Raw genomic sequence first — 23,033 nt, 5'->3', positions numbered from 1 at the left:
CTGGAAAGGCACCATCAATGCTGAAAGGTATATCCAAGTTCTAGAACAACATATGCTCCCATCCAGACGTCGTCTCTTTCAGGGTAGACCTTGCATTTTCCAACATGACAATGCCAGACCACATACTGCATCAATTACAACATCATGGCTGCGTAGAAGAAGGATCCGGGTACTGAAATGACCAGCCTGCAGTCCAGATCTTTCACCCATAGAAAACATTTGGCGCATCATAAAGAGGAAGATGCGACAAAGAAGACCTAAGACAGTTGAGCAACTAGAAGCCTGTATTAGACAAGAATGGGACAACATTCCTATTCCTAAACTTGAGCAACTTGTCTCCTCAGTCCCCAGATGTTTGCAGACTGTTATAAAAAGAAGAGTGGATGCCACACAGTGGTAAACATGGCCTTGTCCCAACTTTTTTGAGATGTGTTGATGCCATGAAATTTAAAATCAACTTATTTTTCCCTTAAAATGATAAATTTTCTCAGTTTAAACATTTGATATGTCATCTATGTTGTATTCTGAATAAAATATTGAAATTTGAAACTTCCACATCATTGCATTCCTTTTTTATTCACAATTTGTACAGCGTCCCTACTTTTTTGGAATCGGGTTTGTACATATACATGCATACATACATACATACATATATATAAATAAATCTTTTTATATATTCATATTTTATGTAGCCTATGTACTTATTTTTATATTCTTTTGTTGTTATGGTGAATTCAGTACTTTTCCACATTTTTCTAAATATGTATATAGTTAATAAATCTATTTCTCTAAGAAGACTGGTGTGTTGTATTTATTTGTTTTATTGCATGTAATGACATTCAGTGTACAGTTGCATTCAGTGTAAGGTAGCTGTTCCTTTGCATGCTGAATGAAATGGTATATTACAATATAGTGTGAATGCAGTAATAAAGGGGGTTATTTTGCCCCTACTGCTATAGGAAATGATTACCTTAATAAATGCATTTGGACAAATGACTATCTTAGTATTATGGGTAACATTTTATAAAGAATTCAAATGGTTTACTCCAACAACAAAAATCAAACTTAGAAACGAAACAATTGATAAAATCAAATACACACATTGCTTTATGTGACGGTGTGGATTCGAACCTGCGATTTCCTGAATTTCTCACATTTTTCTTTCCTTTTTCTCCCCTTCTTCCCCTTATATAGACAACTCTTCCCCAGCTTTAGCCTAGTGGTCAGCACATTGATATTTGTTATTCTAGTACTTTGAGAGACCTGAGTTCAAGTCCTGGCTCATGTTCTCATGTCTCTTGCACTTTGCTTCCTGTCTACATACTGACTTATCGCAATAAAAGGCAAAAACGCCAAAAAAAAAAAAAAAAAAAATCTTTATACTGATGCTGGTTAAGCTCCATCCACACACAGAATAGAATCAGCATCTTTTAAACCACTACAGAACGTCTCTCATCATGGGCATAGGGGAACGGATTCTGACAGCTGGATGGAGAAAGGGATTCTGACAGCTGGATTTTTGCCGTCGGATTCTGTCCCCCCATTGATCGTACACAATGAGGTTCTAATATTTATCAAACTCAGGCTAATTTATTCATGCCAATAGCCCGGTGGGCAGCATACTGACATATAGTGCCCTGGCACTTTGAGAGACCTGGGTTCAAGTCCTGGCTGATGTACTACTTTTCCTGATCCCTCCTGTCTCTTCCACTTTGCTTGACATATATACAACCACTGCCTGTAGCATTTTATGCTCGCCTCGCATTGTACCCTGTATTTATAATTTAAAAAGAGATTAACGATGGTATCTTAAAAATATGATAACATAATAATGCATAAGGAGTTGTAGAAAATTCATTAATATATAATCCAGCGCAGTCACCACCGGAAAACGTTAGAAAGTGTCGTGTTCTCTGCGCATGCGCGCTGCTCTGCCGTAAATCGAAACCGTAGCACTAGCAGCACATTCGGATCTAGAGGCCCCAAACATGTTCACCCGAGCCGTAATATAGTCGAATAACACGTAGCTTGATCAGCACTGTCTGTGTGCACTACACGAAGAAAAAGTGTCCGGTCTGAGGTTATGCGGCGTTCATGCTTGGATCGATTTTGTCATGTTTTATTTTAGCGTAACTGTGAGTTGATACTGTGTTTTGCTCCGCGGTGTGTGTTATGTGTTGACTTAAGAGGACAGTGCGTCACCGTACAAGATGGACACTGCCGAAGAAGGTAAGCTGTCTAGACACGGAGGCTCTCTGGCTGCTGTCTGTCTGTTTGTTTGTTTGTTGTTTGCTTTTAAATGCACGTTGACAGAAGTTTGTTTATCATTATGTGATGATTTAGATTTAGGCGTTCAACCAAATATGCATCTGTAAATGATGTGGCCTTTGCAGGCTAACGAGCTATCTGCTTTCCTGCCAGCTTGGTCTTTAGTACAGCTGTCATCCTCCAAGCACGTCCAAATAAAGATATGGCTTTAATATGAGTTTGAAATTGTTTTTGACTTTACAGGATGTCATGGAAATTTTTAAAAAGACAGTAATCATGTTACTATAGTTTTAGCCTTTATCATAACAGCTGTAACTCACATAGAAGGGTTTATTTGTGATATTTTGGCCAGGTGTAAACGCACCTGAAATATGATGACATAAATTTAATTTAGTAGGTCAGTCAAATCACGTATATCATCTTTGAAACACTGAAATGAGGGCTCATCAATTTAATGTGTGCAAGAGTGATAGTTGTCTCTCATGTTATTCATTATTATCTAGTTAAGGTTTATACTGTTCTTAGAATAAGAGGGCAAAGAGTTTGATTGGCAAGATAGCAAGTCATAATCTTGCATGCACTGACCTTGTTTTGTTTTAGTCAGTAGGAATTGAAAATCATAAAACCTAATAAAGTCTTTTTTCATTGCTTGTATGATATCCTCTCACGTTGTTGTAGATTCTGGGTTTGCTGCAACATACATATTCTGCAACATACATCCTCATTTAATTTAATGCATTGTATTTATTTTGCCCATTTTTTCCGGCAGCTGATATATGTAGGGTGTGTCGATCTGAGGGAACTCAAGACAAACCCCTCTACCATCCCTGTGTTTGTACTGGAAGTATTAAGTTCATCCACCAAGAATGGTAAGAGCTTTGTTTGTTCAGTGACATATTCCCTTTGTGGTAACTGTTTTAATAAGATGCTTTTAGTTCAAACAATGTGAAATGTCTTCCAAAGTGTCATATTTACAGTTTTCATTGTTAATAGACTTAGAAATGGGATATTAGAAGTAACGTTCAATGATGAAACCTGGCTCATCATGACTAGAGTAACTTTATTATTATTAGTTTATTGTGCCTGCTAAAAAATTCAGAGGATGTAATTTGAGCAGTTAACTACACTGAACCTGATGTCCTGCAGTAATAATTCTAGGTGTCCTACACAAGGATGAGTCAGTAATGGCAAAAAATGGGACGGCGTGAAATTGAAAACCACCTGCAATGTAAGAAGGGGTTCCAAGCTCTGGTCTGACAAAGGCATTGCTGTTCTTTAGTAAGCTTACAAGTCAACAAGTGCAGGCATTAAGCGTGGTTAAAATGATTTAGTGGACATCTGGGTGATACGCTACCATTCAAAAGTTTGGGGTTGGCTAGATATTTTTAATGTTTTTGAAAGTCTCTTATGCTCATCAAGGCTGCATTTATTTGATTGAAAAGACAGTAAAAACAGTAATATTGTGAAATATTATTACAATTTAAAATACCCTTTTTATGTATATTTTTTAAAATGTCATTTATTCCTGTGATAGCAAACAATCCTTTAGAAATCATTGTAATATTCTGATTTGGTGCTTAAGTAACATTTCTTATTATCATTGTTGAAAACAGTTGTGCTGTTTAATATTTTTGTGGAAACCGTGATACATTTTTTTCAAGATTCTTTGATGGATGGAAAGTTCAAAAGAACAGCATTTATTCAGTCTTTACTGTCACTTTTGATCAATATAATGCATCCTTGCTGAGTAATAGTATTAATTTCTTTCAAAGAAAAAAATCTTGCTGACTCCAAACTTTTGAACAGTAGTGTATTTTGTTATGGCACTAGCAAAAAAACAAAACAAAAAAAACCTTAAAAAAAAGTGTTTTAGGTGTATTGCGTGAGAACCAGTTAAGGGATTTTGTAATACAAATTTGGCAATTTGGCATTTCTTTCTAGAACAGAATATCTGTCAGTAGATCATTGCCTCTGATAGTGAGATATAGGTTAACCTTTCTATTGGGGCAAGTTCTTTTTGTTAGGCTTTTTTTTGGTCTTTTTTGTTACTGAATGGAAAGAGCCAGCAACACCCATTTGACTAACTGACAAGCTGTAACTTATGAGCTCAGGGGGCCTCATCAATGTATTGGTAAACAACTATGGAATTCCAGCTGTTGTTATCCTTCCCTTGTGTAAATTGGAAATGAAGCTGGATTTTTTCAGTGCTTTTTCACACACGTCAGATCATCACCCTCACGCCTGCTTCCTGCCCCCCTCTTGTGTTTTCACAGCTTGGTGCAGTGGCTTAAACACAGCAGAAAAGAGTACTGCGAATTATGCAAGCACAGATTTGCTTTCACGCCAAGTAAGTAAACCCCTCTCATTACATTCTTCAGGGGAGGTAAAGCCATGAACGCCTCTATACAGTCACAACGGTCTCGAATGGCCTGTTCAATAGCAGTGATTGTGTGCTTCAGAGCAATGGGGTTCTATGGGTTGAGTCATGTGCTTTAAAAGCAATGCACTCGTGTTGTCTGACGTAGATATTTACTGAGGTGAAACAAGGTTTTTACACCCAGAGTGAGTCAATGTTGCATGGCTTTACTACAATGAAGGTGTCATAATTGAGTTTTGGGCTATGCTTTCAAAAGCATTAGGACAAATTTAGAAAAACGGGGCCACTGAAAACCATTACTTACAGTTTCTTGAGAAACTTGTTTTTTATTACTAACATAATATGACATGATTAATTGAAATAAAATACAAATCGTGATATGACCGCAAAGGCTCTGTTTTAATTGCATAAATATATGCACTGCGTGTTTTAGAGTGAAGCATGGCACTTTTGTTTTACACACATACAGCTCATGATCCAGTGTTTTCATTGTGTAAGAGCGGCTCAGTTCACAGTAAATGCTGCTCCACATGAATTCACCTCTGCATGGTAGTTTGGGTCATTTATAACACTCATTTGGGAACCCAAAATGCTTCTATCTACCCAAACTTGTAATTAAAAGTTCTTATAAACTGACTGTTGTCAATAAAAGAGAAGCTTTATGGGCTCCCTGCAGTTTTCTGCCAAAATAAAAGCTTGATGGTTTAATGTTTGTAAATTTAAGAAATTAAGACAAGCATAAATATAGTAATATTGTAATTTTACAGTTGTTGTGTATAATAAAATTTTGTTTTTCTTGAATACTTTTTTTTTTTTTTTTTTTTTGGTAATAATAATAATCTTAAAAATATTATTTATTATAATGTTGTTGTCATATTAAAGGGCTAGTTCACCCTAAAATAAAATTTCTGTCATTAATTACTCACCCTCTTGTCGTTCCAAACCTGTAAGACTTTTGTTCATCTTTGGAACACAAATAAAAAATTTTTTTTTGATGAAATCCAAGAGGTTTTTTTTTAGTCTCAATAGAAAGCAACGAAATGACCACGTTCAAGGTACAGAAAAGTAGTAAAAACATCGTTAAAATAGTCAACTTGACTACAGTGGTTCAACCTTAATGTTATGAAGCGATGAGAATACTTTTTGTGTGCAAAAACAAAACAAAAATAACGACTTTATTTAACAAATTCATTTCTCCCCTGTCATTCTCCTACACTATTTTTGTTGCAGCACTTCCAGGTTCTACGTCAGAATGCTGACTCAGTACTGGCCGACACGTGTGATGCTGATGTAGGAGCCGGCTAATAATGAGTCGGCATTCGGCGTAAACACGGAAGCGTTGAACTGTGTTCACTGCTTCAACTACATAGGAGTCTGACAGGATAGAAATGAATTTGTTGAATAAAATTGTTATTTTTGTTTTGTTTTTGCGCACAAAAAGTATTCTCGTCGCTTCATAACAATAAGGTTGAACCACTGTAGTAACAGATTATTTTAATGATGTTTTTACTACTTTTCTGGACCTTGAAAGTGGGAATTTCATTGCTTTCTATTGAGGATTAAAAAAAAAAAGAAGAACTCTTGTCTATAAAAAAATATCTTAATTTGTATTCCGAAGATGAACTAAGGTCTTACGGGTTTGGAAGACGTGAGGGTGAGTAAAAAAAATTTATTGTTGGGTGAACTAACCCTTTTAACATATTCACAACATTTTTGGACGAGTTGTGCAGCCCTACAAAAAAGCACAGCGACCCTACAACTTTTTTTAAATTGCAATTTTTATCAGAAAAATCGCAATAACATCCCCCCCCCCCAAATCGTGCAGCCCTATGCTTAAGTGATACATAACCTTAAACACTGTATCCTTGTTACCATTTTGTTTGCTCTCAAATGTTCCCATCTGTGTTTATGTGGAGAGTAATTGTTGTTTTGATTCTCAGGTTCTTGATGACATACTTGAGACTTGTGCACTTCTATTTGTAGAGTTGTGGTTTTGAGGCATTTCAGAGACATGATCTGAGAGCAAGATGTATATTAAACAACTGTGAAAATAACCCAGTAATTATAACAAGCCTGCACTCAAATAGTTTGCAAAGAATTTTGAGCGTCTTAAATTTGAATAAAATCAGTTTCAAATCCCCAATACTGAATGCTACACTTCCACTAAGTTATGAAAAACCTTTACAATGTTTATCTATGATAGATTTTCTTTTCTTTTCCTTTCAGTTTACTCTCCAGACATGCCTTCACGGCTCCCAGTTCAAGACATTTTCGCAGGACTGGTCACCAGTATAGGCACGGCAATCCGATACTGGTTTCATTACACGCTTGTTGCCTTCGCTTGGCTGGGGGTTGTACCTCTAACAGCATGTAAGTGATGCCCATAGATCACAGTCTGTTACGCATTGAGTAGTACGTAGTCTTTATCCATATGTTGTGCATTATTTACTACGTTGCTCATATAATGTTCTCCTTTTTCTGTAGGTCGCATCTATAAGTGTCTGTTCACTGGATCCGTAAGCTCCCTCCTGACTCTGCCATTAGACATGCTCTCCACGTACGTACCAGACAGGAAAGCTCAAGTTTTCTTCTTAAAATATTCATTTACATTGCGGATCAGCTCATTGTGAACTCTGAGCATGACGGGTTATTTCAATCCTTGTCGCGGTCTCGGGTTTAGCTGTGGACGCGGTTGCGTGGTGAATTGTAATGGTTGGATATTTCAGAAGTGATGATCAGTGAATTTTCATCCTCTGCAGAGAGAACTTGCTGGCTGACTGCCTGCAGGGCTGCTTTGTGGTGACCTGCACCCTCTGCGCCTTCATCAGTCTGGTGTGGCTGCGGGAGCAGATTGTTCATGGTGGAGCCCCTTTATGGTTGGAGCAGAACCAGCAGCAACCTGCCAATGCAGCAGGACCGCCCAACGAGGTAGAATATCCACACTGCTTTGCATCAGAATGAATGCAGTTCACCTTCAAATTTAAATGGATTTAGAATAAACACTAATAAAATTTGTATAACTAAACAAATTGTATTAATATTATAAAACACTTTCTACTTTAGTTGTCATTACTACATTAGCATCTACACTGCCGTTCAAAAGTTTGAGTTGGGATGATTTTTGAAATGTTTTTGAAAGAAGACTCTGAACCTAGGCTATTATTACAATAAATAATAATAATAATCTATATTAAAATGTAATTTATTTTTGTGAGGGCAAAGCTGAATTTTCAGCAGCCATTACTCCAGTCATGCAATATTTCAGAAATCATTCTAATATGCTCTTTTGTTGCTCAAGTAACATTTTGTAATATTATCAATGTTTAAAATGGTTTTGCTGCTTAATATATTTGTGGAAACCATAATAATTTTTTTCAGAATTCTTTGATGAATAGAAAGTTCAAAAACCCAGTGAGGTATAATATCTATTTCATTTATTTGAAATAGAAATCTTGTGTAACTTTATAAATGTTTTTACTCTCACTTTTGATCAATTTAATGCATTCTTGCTGAATAAAAATATTAATTTCTTTCAAAATAATCGTATTCCCCCAAACTTTTAAACTGTATTAATTCACATTGTTCGATAGCTTTAAACATTTCTGTTCCAAACAGATCAGCTTTTTTGGAACGCTTTTATAATCTGCAGAAAACAGATCTCAAAATATAAATTTAAATATTTTCACATGTTCAGCCTGTTTTTCTTTTTTTGGCAAAAAAATTGCATTTTATGTCATTTTCTACCTAAATTTTTAGGTGATTGAAATTTCAGTTCATCCCTAATAAACTTCACTTTCATTTTTATTTTTCCAACATAATTTTCCACACAGGCAAGTTTTGTTTATGAACAAAGCAAAAATGACATTCCTATTGCGGTTTATGTCAGTGAAAATTTCTGATGCTTGATATTCTTCAGAGACCAATTATGCAGGTTATGCCATGACCCCTTTGTTTACTTTGCTTTCTTCTTACTGTAATTATCATTTTGATTTGAGCGCAGCATAGTAGCCTGCCTGACCTTCTGTCATCTTCAAATCCCTCATTATCCCCTGAATCTCTGGAGACTGCTCTCTTACCAGAATAGCTGCTTGTTCTTTCTTGGATTGAACCAGATGCAGTTGACTTCTTCAAAAATCTTGTTGTATAGATACTTTATCGTAGTTGACTCCAGTCAGTGGGTTGATTTTCTTTATCATCAGTATAATATCTTATCCATTAGGCCCCTGGCCAGGGTAATGGAGGTGCTGAAAACCAGCCTATGCCCGCCCCGGCTGAACCTCCAGGGGAGAACGCTGCAGCGGCTGAGGCTCCTGACCTCCCTGCTGATCCTGCGGAAGAGATGGAGCTAGATAATGACGATGAGGAGGATGGAGGAGCCGAAGATGTGGCAGATGCCAACAATGGAGCACAGGGTATGACAGCTTTAAATTAAAAAAATGAGAAACTCCTAAGTAGGGTATTAATGTTGACTGGTGGTGAACTGAATTTATGGAGCATTGTGTGTGTTCTGTGCAGATGATATGAACTGGAATGCTCTGGAATGGGATCGTGCAGCTGAAGAGCTCACTTGGGAAAGGGTGAGACTGGTGTACCCTGTTTATTGTACATCATACCAAAATCTTTCATAAACAAACAATAAACCTCTTCTTCCCCTTTTCTCCAGATGCTTGGGCTTGATGGGTCCTTGGTTTTCCTGGTGAGTAATTATACAGTTGTCTCATTTACCAATAAACATTTCATTCAAGAGAGCAAAAAAAAGCAATTGTTTTTTTGTTTTGTTTTTTTTTGCTTTAGGAACATGTCTTCTGGGTGGTCTCACTCAACACACTCTTCATCCTGGTGTTTGGTAAGCATTGCTGCACTTTTGTTTGAATCGAATTATAACATAAATTCAATAATGTTCAGTAACCCAATATGAAAACATTTACAATGTGTTCTCCAATTACAAAATTTAACTCTTAAAATCAACTCTTTTTAAGCTTTCTGTCCCTACCATATTGGCCACTTCTCAGTGGTTGGACTTGGTTTTGAAGAATATGTGAGTATCAGATTAGTTTTAGATCCTTTTTCCAGCTCGATTTAAAGATTTTAATGTAAATGCAGTTTCAACATTGACAAAGATCTCTCATCTGTTTTCAGGTTCGTGCCTCACACTTTGAGGGTCTCATCACCACTATAGTTGGATATGTTCTTTTAGCCATCACACTCATCGTGTGCCATGTATCCTTTCACACTCAGAAACACCTGGACAAAAACAATCCTAATCCACATAACTAGCCTGCACTGGTTTACTGAGTCTTCAAGACCAGGGAATTACACAACAAATACGACTACTATATATTTTTTTTTGAGTTAAACCACCACACATCAACCTTCAAGTCATCTGATTTCAGTTTAAAAACCTAAAGGTGCGGTCACATTTACTGTTGTTTGGCAGTTTTTTTTGTGGGCAGAATCCAGTCATTTTGATAGGAATACACACAGTTTGGAATTTCCCATACAGATTTAGCATTGTGTTAAATGTAGCGCTGACCAACAGAAAGCTGCTTGGTTTGAACGTGACTTCTGTGTGAGCTGTACTGCATACATCACTACATTATTGACAGTGGACATTTTTGCTCGCAAATTTTTGCTGAAATTTTGCTAATGTGACCGCACATTATCTCAGAATCATATATGTTTAGTAATCATAGTGATTTCAGTTAGGGTCTTGTTTATAACATTGAACTTCTCATATCTTACAATGGGATGTCTATAATACAGCCCCTGATGTTCCTTTCCTTAATTCAGATCTCAGGGATTAGCAGCACTGGTGAGATTTCAAAGATCACGGCGCTTGTTAGGAGTCTGCTACATTGTGGTAAAGGTCAGTTATATCAGCAGTTTGCATGCGCTGTTTGCTAAACTCGAGTAATTAGTAAGGGCGAGAACACTAACTGAATAATAGTGCGTAACATTGGTTGCAACAGCTGGTTTTGAATGAGATCTTTGGGATTACTGTGATGCTGTGTTTTCAGTCGCACTACTGCTATAATTAGGTCACATTATCTAAGATTAGATTACAGGCTTGGACCTAATACACCTATATGCTACTATGTGTATGTGTGTTATATTAGCTACTAGTTTAATATCAGTACTTTATTGAGTCTCATATTAAATTTATCTTTCTTCCAGGTGTCTCTTCTAGTAGTCGTAGAGATTGGTGTGTTCCCCCTCATCTGTGGCTGGTGGCTTGATATCTGCTCTCTGGTATTTAGTTTCATTTTATCAAACTAATTTAAGGTGCACTCAATCATTTTTGTTCATGTTGACCCAAAAAGGTCTGTAATAACTGGAGAAAGTTAGCATTCCCATTCATTCATCTTCAGTGACAGTTGCTCTGCTTCATTTCTTCATCTTAAAGGGTTAGTTCACCCGAAATTGAAAATTATCCCATAATTTACTCACCCTTAAGCCATTCTAGGTGTATATGACTTTCTTCTTTCAGCCAAACACAATCGGAGTTATAATGGGAGTGAATAGTAACTGAGATTTTGAAGCCCAAAAAAGCACATCCATCCATCATAAAAGTAATCCATACGGCTCCAGGGGGTTAATAAGGCCTTCTGAAGCGAAGCGATGCAGTTTTGTAAGAAAAATATCCATATTTATAACTTTATAAACTTCTGGTAACATCCGTCTGTGCATTCACAAGAGAGTTGAGTTCTGACGTAGGGTGTAGGACTTTTTTGGGGCTTCAAAATCTCGGTTACTATTCACTCCCATTGTAAAGCTTGGAAGAGCCTGAATATTTTTTAATATAACTCCGATTGTGTTTGGCTGAAAGAAGAAAGTCATACACCTAGGATGGCTTGAGGGTGAGTAAATTATGAGATAATTTTAATTTTTGGGTGAACTGACCCTTTAACATTTTATAAATTCTTAGTAAGTTTAGTTTAGGAAACTTAACCTTAGTATTTGTCATGCAGTAATGGTCAACATTTTTTTATCTGCCTGTTTTGTAGGAAATGTTTGATGCCTCATTAAAAGACAGAGAGTTGAGTTTTGAATCAGCGCCAGGGACCACTATGTTCCTTCACTGGCTGGTGGGGATGGTCTACGTCTTCTATTTTGCCTCTTTTATTCTTCTGCTCAGAGAGGTGGGCATTTCTATATCAGTTTAACCATGCAGAAGATCTTTCAGGAGATGTTTGGGAAATTTAGATGCTGTTCTTCTATCTCTAAGGTTCTAAGGCCTGGAGTCTTGTGGTTTCTCAGAAATCTGAACGATCCAGATTTCAACCCAGTGCAGGAAATGATTCACCTACCAATATACAGACACCTGAGACGATTCATACTGTCAGTGGTGAGTAAACGTTGAAACGGGAACGCGATAGTTTTGCAAGAGAAGTCAAAAGTGTCTCGAGTGAGCGAAATATATTAATTGAAATATTTTTCCTCCTATATCATATTTTTTCCCATTACTATGTCTCCTTAGAGGTTCTGTACTTTTTTTTCCCCATGTTTTTGACTGAAAATTCTTTGCTCTCTTTTTAGGTTGTGTTTGGCTCAATTGTTCTTCTCATGTTGTGGCTTCCTATCCGGATAATCAAACACATCTTCCCTTCATTTCTGCCCTACAATGTGATGCTTTACAGGTAAATTAAATGTATTCCCACCTCATTAGTTTTAAAGTTTACTGCTCCTTATGATAATTGCCTAAACTTGCCTAAAAACCGATTCAGAGTTTGAGGACAAGTGTCGTTTGGTGCTTTTGCTTGTTCTAAATCTGGTCAGAGAAGCAAAGTTCTCTCTCAATGTGACATCATGTTTAAAAGAAAGGGCCATAAATATGAAGCGCTGATTATTGCTGTCATGGCAGACCTTTGCTTTGTTACCTAATGAGTGTCAGGACTCTCTGTAGTGTCAGGTGGGCCTGTTGCATCATTTGGCAGGTATATTACACCTGATGTCATCATTCCCAGCAGACATTACTACAGTCTGATGTTGCAGAGAGCTGTTAATATAGTGTCCACAACAATAATGCTATAGAAAGTTCCTTCACTCTGTATTTGTGTATTTTACCCTATGTAACCCTGCTTTGCATTCGTCACTATGAAAGAACTTTGAACAGCTGTAGTGTTTGTTGGGGCACTGACTCTGACTTCTGTGGAAAGAGGCCATTGGGTTTTTTTTTTAATATTGTTTGAATAACTGAGAAAGCTGATGTTTGGACTTCCAAACCTGTATGACTTTCTTCTGTGGAACACAAAGAAGATATTTTGAATAATGTTTCAACTTTTTTTGTTTGTAGAGAATGTCCATGCAGTCCAAAACAACACTGGACCGCACTGATTTTTTTATTGTATTAACAAAAAAAAACAAAACAAAAAAAAACACTTGAGACATTCTTCAAAATATCCTCTTATGTGTTTCACAGAGTAACAAAATTCATACAGATTTGGAACGACATGAGAGTGAGTAAATGATAACAGAATTTTCATTTATGGGTGAACTATTAATGCAGTGTTGTTTTTAGTTTCATCACTACATAACATCCTGTTCTCTCTTTGTCTTGTACAAGCTGTTTAACTCCTCCGGTTACCTCTGGAATATCTAATGAGATTTTAGAATGTTGGTTTTCGATTTATGAGTAGAATAAAAGGCTGTTAAGTGTTCACATCAAAGACAATAACTATATCAATAACTGTAATTTTAAAGTTTTAATAACCATTCTGATTCTTTGAGAATAGGAAAGCCCACACCACAACTATAATGAGAATGGACAGTATAGATTTCAGATGATTTCGGAACGATTTTTTCCAGCTGATGAATGATAAAAACATTGACAGCCAATCAGAATCCACCAACTTTAAAGAGCTTGAGCAATTAAAACAGAAGACAACATAACGGCAGCATGCTCTTAGAATAAACAGAACATTATCGTATAATATAGTTATCACTTATATTTATAGTTCTACTCCTTAGTGTGAACGGGCCTTACAATATGTGGTTAACCGTTTCTTGAAAAAACATTTTGTTCTACAGCATAAATGACACTGTTATACCTCAGTTTTAAAAATCATGTGCTTTAAAAGCATCAATTGCTAACAAGTTGCTACATAAAGACCACAGCGGATATCTAATGAATTACACAACAACAAGCTCATGCAAGCATTAAAAGGGGCAGTAGTGCTCTATTTTTAAATGTTTTTTCTTATTAGCTGAAATATTCACAAATTGAAAGGATGAAATAAAATAAACTTGTCTTAGAGTCATGGTGTGATATCATTATTCAAAGATTAACCAAAAGAGTGTTGTAAGGGGTGAAAAATGCCACAGATCTGGTAAGATGACTCCCAGGGTATTTTATTCTTAAAACTAATTAAATATTCCATAGGGAACCCGTGGAGGTTTAGCCTTATTGGTGGCCTACAAATTGACTCCATGCCTGAACTGCTTTGTTGCTAAGTGAAAACAGTGATACCAGTATTTTATATAGAAACTTGACTTCCTCTCTCTCTCTCTCTCTTTCTTTCAGCGATGCTCCAGTGAGTGAGCTGTCTCTGGAGTTGCTGTTATTGCAGGTTGTTCTTCCTGCTCTGTTGGAACAGGGACATACGCGACAGTGGCTCAAAGGTCTGGTAAGAGCCTGGACCGTGACCGCTGGCTACTTGCTGTGAGTCTCACATACATATTTACCCTGTTGCTCATTACGTCCGATAACCTCATGAACTGAAATGACTCTTCCTGATTCTCTCTGTGTTGTCCTAAAAAAAAAATCTATCACTGAACTGAACTTTGTGTTAGGGCAGCATGATTATGGCAAATTCTAAATGTTGAATATTTCTGTTGAATTTATAATTGCAGTTATTACTTCTGCTCTCATTCCATTATAAACAATGAAACTGTCGCAACTGTTTGAGCCACACAGTTCACTAACAGTCCATTTTACAAATCCTCCTGTTAAAATAAGTGAAGCTGTCCACATTGCAGAATTTTGCCTAGACTTTCTTGAATTTCTTGAATCTTGAAGTCATAGTGATAATCTCAATCAATCCTACTTGGTGCCACACCTTTCAGAGACTTGCACTCTTACTTGCTGGGAGACCAGGAAGACAATGAGAACAATGCCAACCAGCAAGCCAACAACATCAACCAGCAGGCCCGTAACAATGCCATTCCTGTGGTGGGAGAAGGTCTGCATGCTGCTCACCAGGCCATACTGCAGCAGGGCGGCCCAGTGGGCTTCCAGCCCTATCACCGGCCCATGAAATTTCCTCTAAGGGTACGCCAACTCTGTCTTGCATACTTTTATCCTTCAGTGAATATCATGTTTTTTTTATTTTTTTTTTTTATCTGATTTTCAGATTGATGGCGTTTAATGCTTATTTTTCTCTTTTTGCCTCCCTGTAGATTGTGTTGCTGATATTGTTCATGTGCTTGACGTTGCTTTTGGCCAGTTTGGTGTGTCTCACGTTACCAGGTGAGAGCCAAACAAATTGAGTTCTTGGATCATTTGCTTACCCTCATTTTTTTCCCAAACCTGTGTGACTTACTTTCTTCCATGTGATACAAAAGGAAGTCCTGTTTCACTGTTTCATTTAATTACAATGATGAGCTTTCAGGATTCAAAAGGGATTCAAAAGCACTATAAAAGTTATCAGTGAATAAGACTTAAAGGCACAATCTGTAAGATTTGTGCATTAAAATATCCAAAAACTACTAGCACAGAGTTATATATATTTTTAAATTTGGTTACTTATATTATCCCAAATGTTTCCAACAATGTTTAAATCCAGAGAAATTCGCAATTTTAACCAGTGTAACGTTCTGTGTAGCGTTAGCGGCTGACTGCGGCATATAAGCATTATAAAAACAGAAACGTAAAATGTTGGCTTTCAGCCCCGCCCTGCTTCATACCACAGTAACATTAATAAAACTAATACATTAGCTCATCCATAAATATGATTTCTGCCTGAGTCCCGTCAGATTGCTTTCCATTGACTGGCTGTGGAGGTGAAGACGACAGCTCCCGGGATTCCATGCTCATTACATGACGTCACCTTTGTTTTGAATAAGCGACCTCTAGTGGCGAAAATTACATATTGTGCCTTTAAAGCACATTAGTCTTATAGAACTCTTTAATGGTGCTTTAAAGCGGTTTGTGAAGTATGAAGATTCAGTCCCTATTACTTGTAATTGCATGGAAAACAGTGATCAGCATGGAAAAATTCATATTACTGATTTTACTGCTTTTTTGATCAAATAAATAATTAGCTCTTATTAAATCATGGTTTTCCTTAACCTTTATTCATCTTATTTCCATATTGATCTTTATTATGCTATCAGAGAGAGAGCATAGGTAAATTTAGTCTTACTGATTTCATCAGTGCTCTGAATTCTCTGTTTATCGCAGTGTTCACTGGACGCTGGCTGATGTCCTTCTGGACGGGCAGCGCTAAGATCCATGAGCTGTACACTGCAGCATGTGGGCTGTATGTGTGCTGGCTCTCCATCAGAGCGATCACAGTGCTGCTGGCCTGGATGCCTCAGGGGCGTAGAGTAATCCTTCTCAAGGTTCAGGAGTGGACCCTCATGGTACTGAATGCATTGGTCTCATTGTGGGATAAAGTGCCCCAATTATGCTGTTTTGGATATTACCTTTCATGTAGTGTGTAATTTAGCTGTTTGTGAATGTAAAAGGTTGCAAAGTTTCAAAGATCAGAGTGCACAATAAATTGAGTTATTGTCTCCAGAAAGAAAGAACTGATTCTGATCTGCTTGAAACGAAACGTCAATAATTCCAATTTTACTTCCTGCACAAACCCTAATAGGTTTGTAACAAATTTGCATAATGCCAGCCTATGGTCTAATGGGGCCTAATGGGGCACTTTAAATGTTTCCTCAAAAATTAAGGAATGAGAAAACCGGTTTTAAAGTGGGAGTTTGGGCTTATTTTACTATAACATGCATGAATTAAAAAATATTGATTTTACATGCAAAGGAAACCAAAGACACAGATGATACCATAATGAACCATGTTGGTGATTTGTGATTTCTGTGTGAATTCAGATTATGAAGACACTGATTGTGGCTGTGCTGTTGGCTGGAGTGATCCCTCTGCTCTTGGGACTGTTGTTCGAGCTGGTGATTGTAGCTCCTCTCAGAGTGCCGCTGGATCAGACACCTCTGTTCTACCCCTGGCAGGTAAAGCATGATTAGGGGTGCTGCTCTTAAAGGCACAGTTCACCCGAAAATGACAAATGTTTCATTTACTCATCATGTTGTTCTAGACCCATATGACTTTCTTTTGTGGAACACAAGTATCAAAGTATCAAAAGTAATTCATTTGACACTGTTGACATTTGGTCACAAGGCACATTAGAATCAATGGCCTTTTAAAGCACTTTTTTTTTTTATTCTCTTTAAAGACAAATCAATTTGAAACTGATTTTTCAGTCATTTTTCAGTGCGTTTTTAATCAAGTGCCACCGGAGAAAAAGTTTCGGTGATCACAGTTCATTAAGTTTCACCAGTTCCACCAGGTGTGTTAATGTCGTTAGATCTTTATACACAAATAGAGTTTAAAAATAACATTAACCGAGCGACGTAATTCTCATCTGACAAGTCCGCTGTGTCGGTATTGATCGGACCCAGCTTTTCTTTTTGTGCGTTTACTGTTCTGTGTTTGAGCTAATGAGCTGTGTCACTGATGAACCGGAAAAAAGATTTTGGTTGGATTTACGCCAGTAGCAAAAGACTGTTTTTGTCGTACTAATCTAATCCATCCTGTTTGGAGAACTTAATTTCCACAGGCACAAAGTAGGGCACAGTGGTATGGCCGTGTTAGTGGTATTGACTCTTATTTTTCTCTGTATCATTAAGGACTGGGCTTTAGGAGTGCTGCATGCCAAAATCATTGCTGCCATCACCCTCATGGGTCCCCAGTGGTGGTTGAAGACCGTTATTGAACAGGTAAGTGGCTGCGGGGACTGTTGTTTGTTCATGATCTCTGTGGTGCTGTTATGTCTCTAGATGCTTTACTGTAGATGGATGCACAAACTAACTGAATGATTTACCACACTTTAGGTGTATGCCAATGGAATCAGGAACATTGACCTTCATTTCATCATCAGGAAGTTAGCGGCCCCGGTCATCGCTGTATTGCTGCTTTCTCTCTGCATCCCCTACGTGATTTCTGTAGGCATCGTCCCCCTTATTGGTGGGTAGAAGCAAGGCTGTTTTTAGTCAAAGCTCTGTTTCTCATAAAATATTTATTAGACGTTGTTTTTAGTAGGGGTGGGAGAAAAAAAATCGATGCATTGTGACTTACTTCAATGATTCTGGATCGATTCTGAGAATTTTAGAGATGTGCAGATGTGCGATGATGCTGCGTGTGTTTTAGAAACACCCATATTCTGCTTGCTTCCAATTCCTCGCACACACACCCACACACCACAACCTTCCATTAAATTATCTTTCATAAAGTTCTGAAAGGTTGAAGCGAATTACAAGGACATTCGCAGGCTTCATTGCACAGGATCTGCACTGTGAGAAACGCACGCTTTCCTTGATGTACGCTTGCAGAGTGCGATCTCGCTAATTTCATTACAAATGCTGGTTGAAGGCGTCATTTATGTCGTTTGAAATGCAGTGGGCTTATATATTAATAAAAAAATTATTATATATATTAAAAAAAATATAAAACTCACTGACAGAAGGCTGCTTTCGATTTCAAATGCTCACGTGCACTTTGTGAAGAGCGCTCGCGTTTGTGGCTCTGTGCGACTCCGTGTAAGTGGTTAAGTGTGGTTATGGTGCAAAATTCAGAAAAATCATTCACAGCTCTTAAATGGAAAATGTTCAAATACTCAAATACTGAGAGCACTCTTTGTTTAGTGCTTGTATGATGTTTCTTTGTTCATCTTTATTATTTACTGCTTGCTTTTATGTTTTGAAGCTATATTAGTTTAGATATATTTAAAATTCTTAACATACAATTGTTTTAATTAAATTTTTTAATTTGTAATTATTTTAAAAAGTACTTATAAATACATATTTAATTTTTAAAAAGTCGGTAAACTAATTAATAAGAAAAAAAAGTAGATCAAGAATCGTTTTGGAATTGGATCGTGAGGTGCCTAAAGATTCCCACCCCTAGTATTGTAAATTTGTCTGCTATTTTTCCAAGTTTGGTGCAGTCACTGTAAATAAGATTCATTCATCAAAGCTCACTGTTTTTATGGAAGAATATATGTATTCCTATTTAAATGTTGGGGTCAGTAAGATTTTTCATTTATTTTATTTGGGTTTTTTAACTTATTCAACAAAGACACATGAAATTGAAACACTAAAGACATTTACAATGTTACAAAAGAGTTCCATTTTTATTTGAAAATAAATATAAGCAGCCTTGGTGAGATAAGCGACTTTTTTAAAAAAACATGAAAAATAATACTGACCCTGAATTATTGATCTGTATCTTTTTTTTTTTTTTTTAATTAATTTACTTATTACTAATTTATCTATGCATTTTTAAAATGTATTTATTCATTCATTCATTCAAATGACCCCTATGTATATAAAGTATATGTTCTTTATTTTCATTCCTCCCGGATATCACAGAACAAATGACTCAGGCATTGCAATTGAAATTTGTTTGATTCTCATTGTTTGAAGAGGTTTCAGAGTGGCTTCCTCTTGTGGGGCTTTGAGTGGTCTTGAATCAATAGAGAAAAAAAGTGTAGTTTTGACAGCCGGATTGTAAATGACTACTCTAGCTCTTTAAGTACAAAATTCTGATGATATCTGAACAGTTAGATGCCCTTCATACTGCATATTGGAGATGAAGACACTTCCAACTCTCTTTAGTGTTAATAAAGATCAGATCGCTGTCGTACGGCATATGTTCACACATCCTGACCAAGACTTTTGATGCACCACTGAAAGGATTCTGGCTGTATCAGTGGCTGTTGTGGGAGTTGTGTAGTAAAATCACTGGCAGTGCTATCGAACATTATGGATATCTTGCATGTCTCAAGAAGGCCAGGTATATTCTTAAAGACCTCAGCCATCCAAAATAAGTCTCATTTTCTGTTTGTCTGCCTAAACAGTCAAAAACCAACATGCGTTTTAAGATGCATTTTTCTCTCATGCTATGATATAACCTATTCTAACCAGCTCTTGTCTCTTTGAATAGGGGTCACTATGGAGATGCAGAATCTGGTGCAGAGGAGAATCTACCCCTTCCTTCTGATGGTAGTGGTGCTGATGGGTATCCTCTCTTTCCAAATCCGACAATTCAAGCGCCTTTATGAGCACATCAAGAATGACAAGTGAGTCTTGAGCAGTAATTAACTTACTTGCAATAATTGCCTAGTGATTAAATTTAGATTACATTTTCAGGGACATTTTGTACTATGAGGGCTTTTTTTTTTTTTTTTTTAATATATAAATAATCGGTGTACCACCCATTTACTCTACCATTCAAAAGTGACAGTAAAGACATAGTCTTTAATAATAAATTTTGTTTTCTTTTGTTTTATTTTCTATTCATCAAACAATTCTGGGGGGAAAATGTATCACGGTTTACACAAAAAAATATTAAGCAGAAAGTTTTCAACATTGATGATAAGAAATGTTTCTTGAGCAGCAAATCAGCATATTAGAATGATTTCTGAAGGATCATGTGACAATGAAGACTGGAGTAATTATGCTAAAATAAAATTCAGCTTTGCCATCACAGGAATAAATTACATTTTATAATGTATTAACATAGAAAACAGTTATTTTAAATGAAAATATGTTTTACAGTATTACTATTTTTACTGTATTTTTGATTAAATAAATGCATCCTTGGTGCGCATAAACATTCAGAAACATTAAAAAAAATCGGTAACACTTTACCATAAAGTTACATTGGTTAACTACTTCAGTTAGCATGAACTAAGAATGAACAATTCTACAGCATTTATTAATCTTGGTTAATGTTAATTAACTTATTAAATAACTAACATTAACAAAGATAAAAAATTAAACTGTAACAAATGTATTGCTCATTGTTAGTTCATGTTATTTAGCATTATGGCTATTACATAGAAAATCAAATTCATTTTTGGTCACTTTTGGTAGTATTTTTTTTGTTCCAGTTTTGAATAAGAATAAGGTCTGTCTTTTTACTTACAGCCTTGTTTATCTGGGCTTTGTGTTTTGTTCTGATTTGTCTTTTCTTCATTCGTCCATGCAGGTACCTTGTTGGACAAAGACTTGTGAACTATGAACGCAAAGCTGGCAAGGCCAGCACTACCACACACAGCAGTTCAGTGCAGGAGTAAAGAGCTTGGGATTGCTTTGGAGTCACGCTTTTGTGTGTGTGTGTGTGTGTCAGTGAGCGAGCATGTGTGAGCATGCGTGAACGACTGAACGAACCTTCCTCTCCTGCTCCCTCTGCTTACTCGTGATGTGTGTGTCCATACATCCATCACGTCCACTAAGACTCTAAAAACTGACCTCTGGCCTCTCTGACCCTGCCAGCAAAAAGGGGCGAAAGAGCCATGTACATAAATGGGGCGAAAGAGGGAAACCCTGCAGCCAACCAACCAACCGTGGATTAAAAAGAATGTCTCACTCCTAAAAGGAAAAAGAAAAAGAAAAAAAAAACAGAAAAACAAGATTAAGTATGTGTATTAATTTATTAAATCTAGTTGTTTACCTTATTTGTGAAGATTTGTTTGTGGTAGGACTCGACCCACATGGTTCCTTTCATCACTCTTTGTGGAGAGGCCAGTCAGACTCCAGAGCTGAAATGTCATAATGGAGCTGGACTGTCACATTAGTACCTTTTTATTTATTAGTTTTGAATTTTCAATGAAATATGATCTTGAAGTTTTTGAATGCGAGGGTCTCGTTTGATTTGATGCAATTGGTAGTGTGTCTTACCTTAATTTCTCGATGCTTTAACCTCCCTAATTTTATGTGCAGAGCAGAAGTGGATGGAGGCGGATTTTAATGGTTACGCCACACCCATCCGCTTCCTGTCATGTGGAAAAGAGGGGATTTCGTTTCACCAACGGTTCGTGCGCGACTGTTGCTGACCAATTTGAGAACACAGAAGCACAGAGTCAGTATCTAGCAGACAAAGCGTAGTTTGACGGTAGTGTTTATGGCTCACAGTGAGCCGCAAAGCCTACCTCTGCCTGCTAGCTCTTCGTTCAACTCTGAAAATTCCTTTCGAGTAGCTTAGAAGACCGTTTAGAGTGCTAATTGCGTCAGTGGTTGAGCTAGCATATTTGTTTGCTGTTCAAGTCGATATCGACCGTTGTATGTCTGTCTTGTGCTCAGCATGGCCTAGCAACACTTTCTCATAGATGTAACTCTGGCACGTAGACAGGTTGTTGCACTTAATTTTTTAATTAAAAAAAGCATATTTTTAAGAGCAGCAATAGTTCAGAAACCTTTAGACCAAAATTTTAAGTCCTTACTCGTATGGGAATTCACTATAATTCATCAAACTGATCAAATTTCATCCGAAACGTGTGGTTTGATTCTTGCTTCGATTTGTCATGTCTATAGGTAAGGAGGAGATCCTCAACAACACATTTGTAAATAATGTAACTTTTCAATTCTTCGAGTATGTTTTTCTCCATTTCAGATTTGCTGCGTCTGTTACAGGTTCACGATTCCCGAAGAATTTGTCTCAGACGGCTTTAGAGATAGTGTTAATCAGCGCTGAGATTCTATAAGTGACCTTATAGTTTCTTATTACACTGAAACTGGATACTGTATGCTTCTTGATAGCTTGCGCTCCTCTGAAAGGCAAATGTTCTATTTTTATATGTGCAACTAGTGACACCATTTTCATGTTTGATCAGCCATTGATTTGATATCCTCAAAAGTTTTCTGAGGTCAGCTAGAATCCAGGTAAAGGTAGTGGTCCAGCACTAAACACCGTCGTGTGTCTGGTTTACTAAGCCTTTTTCCTTTTCATAGCATGTTTGTGTGAGAAGTATTCAGTATTTCTGAATGTTTTTAAACCTCCTGCTTGGAGGCTCTCGCTGTAACAATTACATCCTCATAATGGCAGACAATTTTTTTTTTTTTTTTTTTGTTGAAAACTTTTATTACGAATATTAAATCACAGAGTGTGGTACTCACAGTGCTTTTGTGTCTTTAATCAAACTTGGAATCATTCGCATACTTATTTTTTCACAATTCACTGACCAAGTCATTTAATAATATCTGTTTATTACAAAATTATGATAAGTGATGTGTAGTATACAAATGACACAGTAAACCAGGTTTGATAATGAGGTTTGGAACATCTGGGTTTATAAGACGATGAGAACTGCACTAAAAGCTAAAAAACTTGTTGGTTTTGTGGTACAAAAACAACAAAATGCAGGGCAAG

General features: G+C 36.8%; 2 protein-coding genes across 2 annotated transcripts in view; one reads left to right on the top strand and one right to left on the bottom strand.

The window, feature by feature from the left end:
• Positions 1 to 23,033, bottom strand: part of rgs20 (regulator of G protein signaling 20) — a 192,292-nt gene that overhangs the window by 13,649 nt on the left and 155,610 nt on the right. The gene's annotated exons all lie outside the window — the stretch shown is intronic.
• On the top strand, positions 1,928 to 22,775 carry marchf6 (membrane-associated ring finger (C3HC4) 6). Its single transcript, XM_051883166.1, has 26 exons — positions 1,928 to 2,229; positions 3,038 to 3,137; positions 4,542 to 4,615; positions 6,872 to 7,015; positions 7,130 to 7,202; positions 7,405 to 7,573; positions 8,865 to 9,057; positions 9,161 to 9,222; positions 9,309 to 9,341; positions 9,440 to 9,491; positions 9,625 to 9,683; positions 9,785 to 9,865; positions 10,443 to 10,511; positions 10,820 to 10,894; positions 11,650 to 11,784; positions 11,871 to 11,990; positions 12,182 to 12,282; positions 14,166 to 14,303; positions 14,708 to 14,912; positions 15,041 to 15,110; positions 16,044 to 16,225; positions 16,700 to 16,834; positions 17,513 to 17,602; positions 17,717 to 17,849; positions 19,827 to 19,962; positions 20,874 to 22,775. Exons 1-26 carry the CDS (start codon positions 2,211 to 2,213, stop codon positions 20,959 to 20,961), a joined length of 2,736 nt encoding a protein of 911 aa, XP_051739126.1. The 5' UTR covers positions 1,928 to 2,210; the 3' UTR covers positions 20,962 to 22,775.

This window comes from Ctenopharyngodon idella, chromosome 2 (genome assembly GCF_019924925.1).
Source record: "Ctenopharyngodon idella isolate HZGC_01 chromosome 2, HZGC01, whole genome shotgun sequence".
NCBI classification, from domain to species: Eukaryota; Metazoa; Chordata; class Actinopteri; order Cypriniformes; family Xenocyprididae; genus Ctenopharyngodon; species Ctenopharyngodon idella.
The sequence above is the reverse complement of the archived record's forward strand: the minus strand, read 5'-3'. Positions and strand labels throughout refer to the sequence as shown.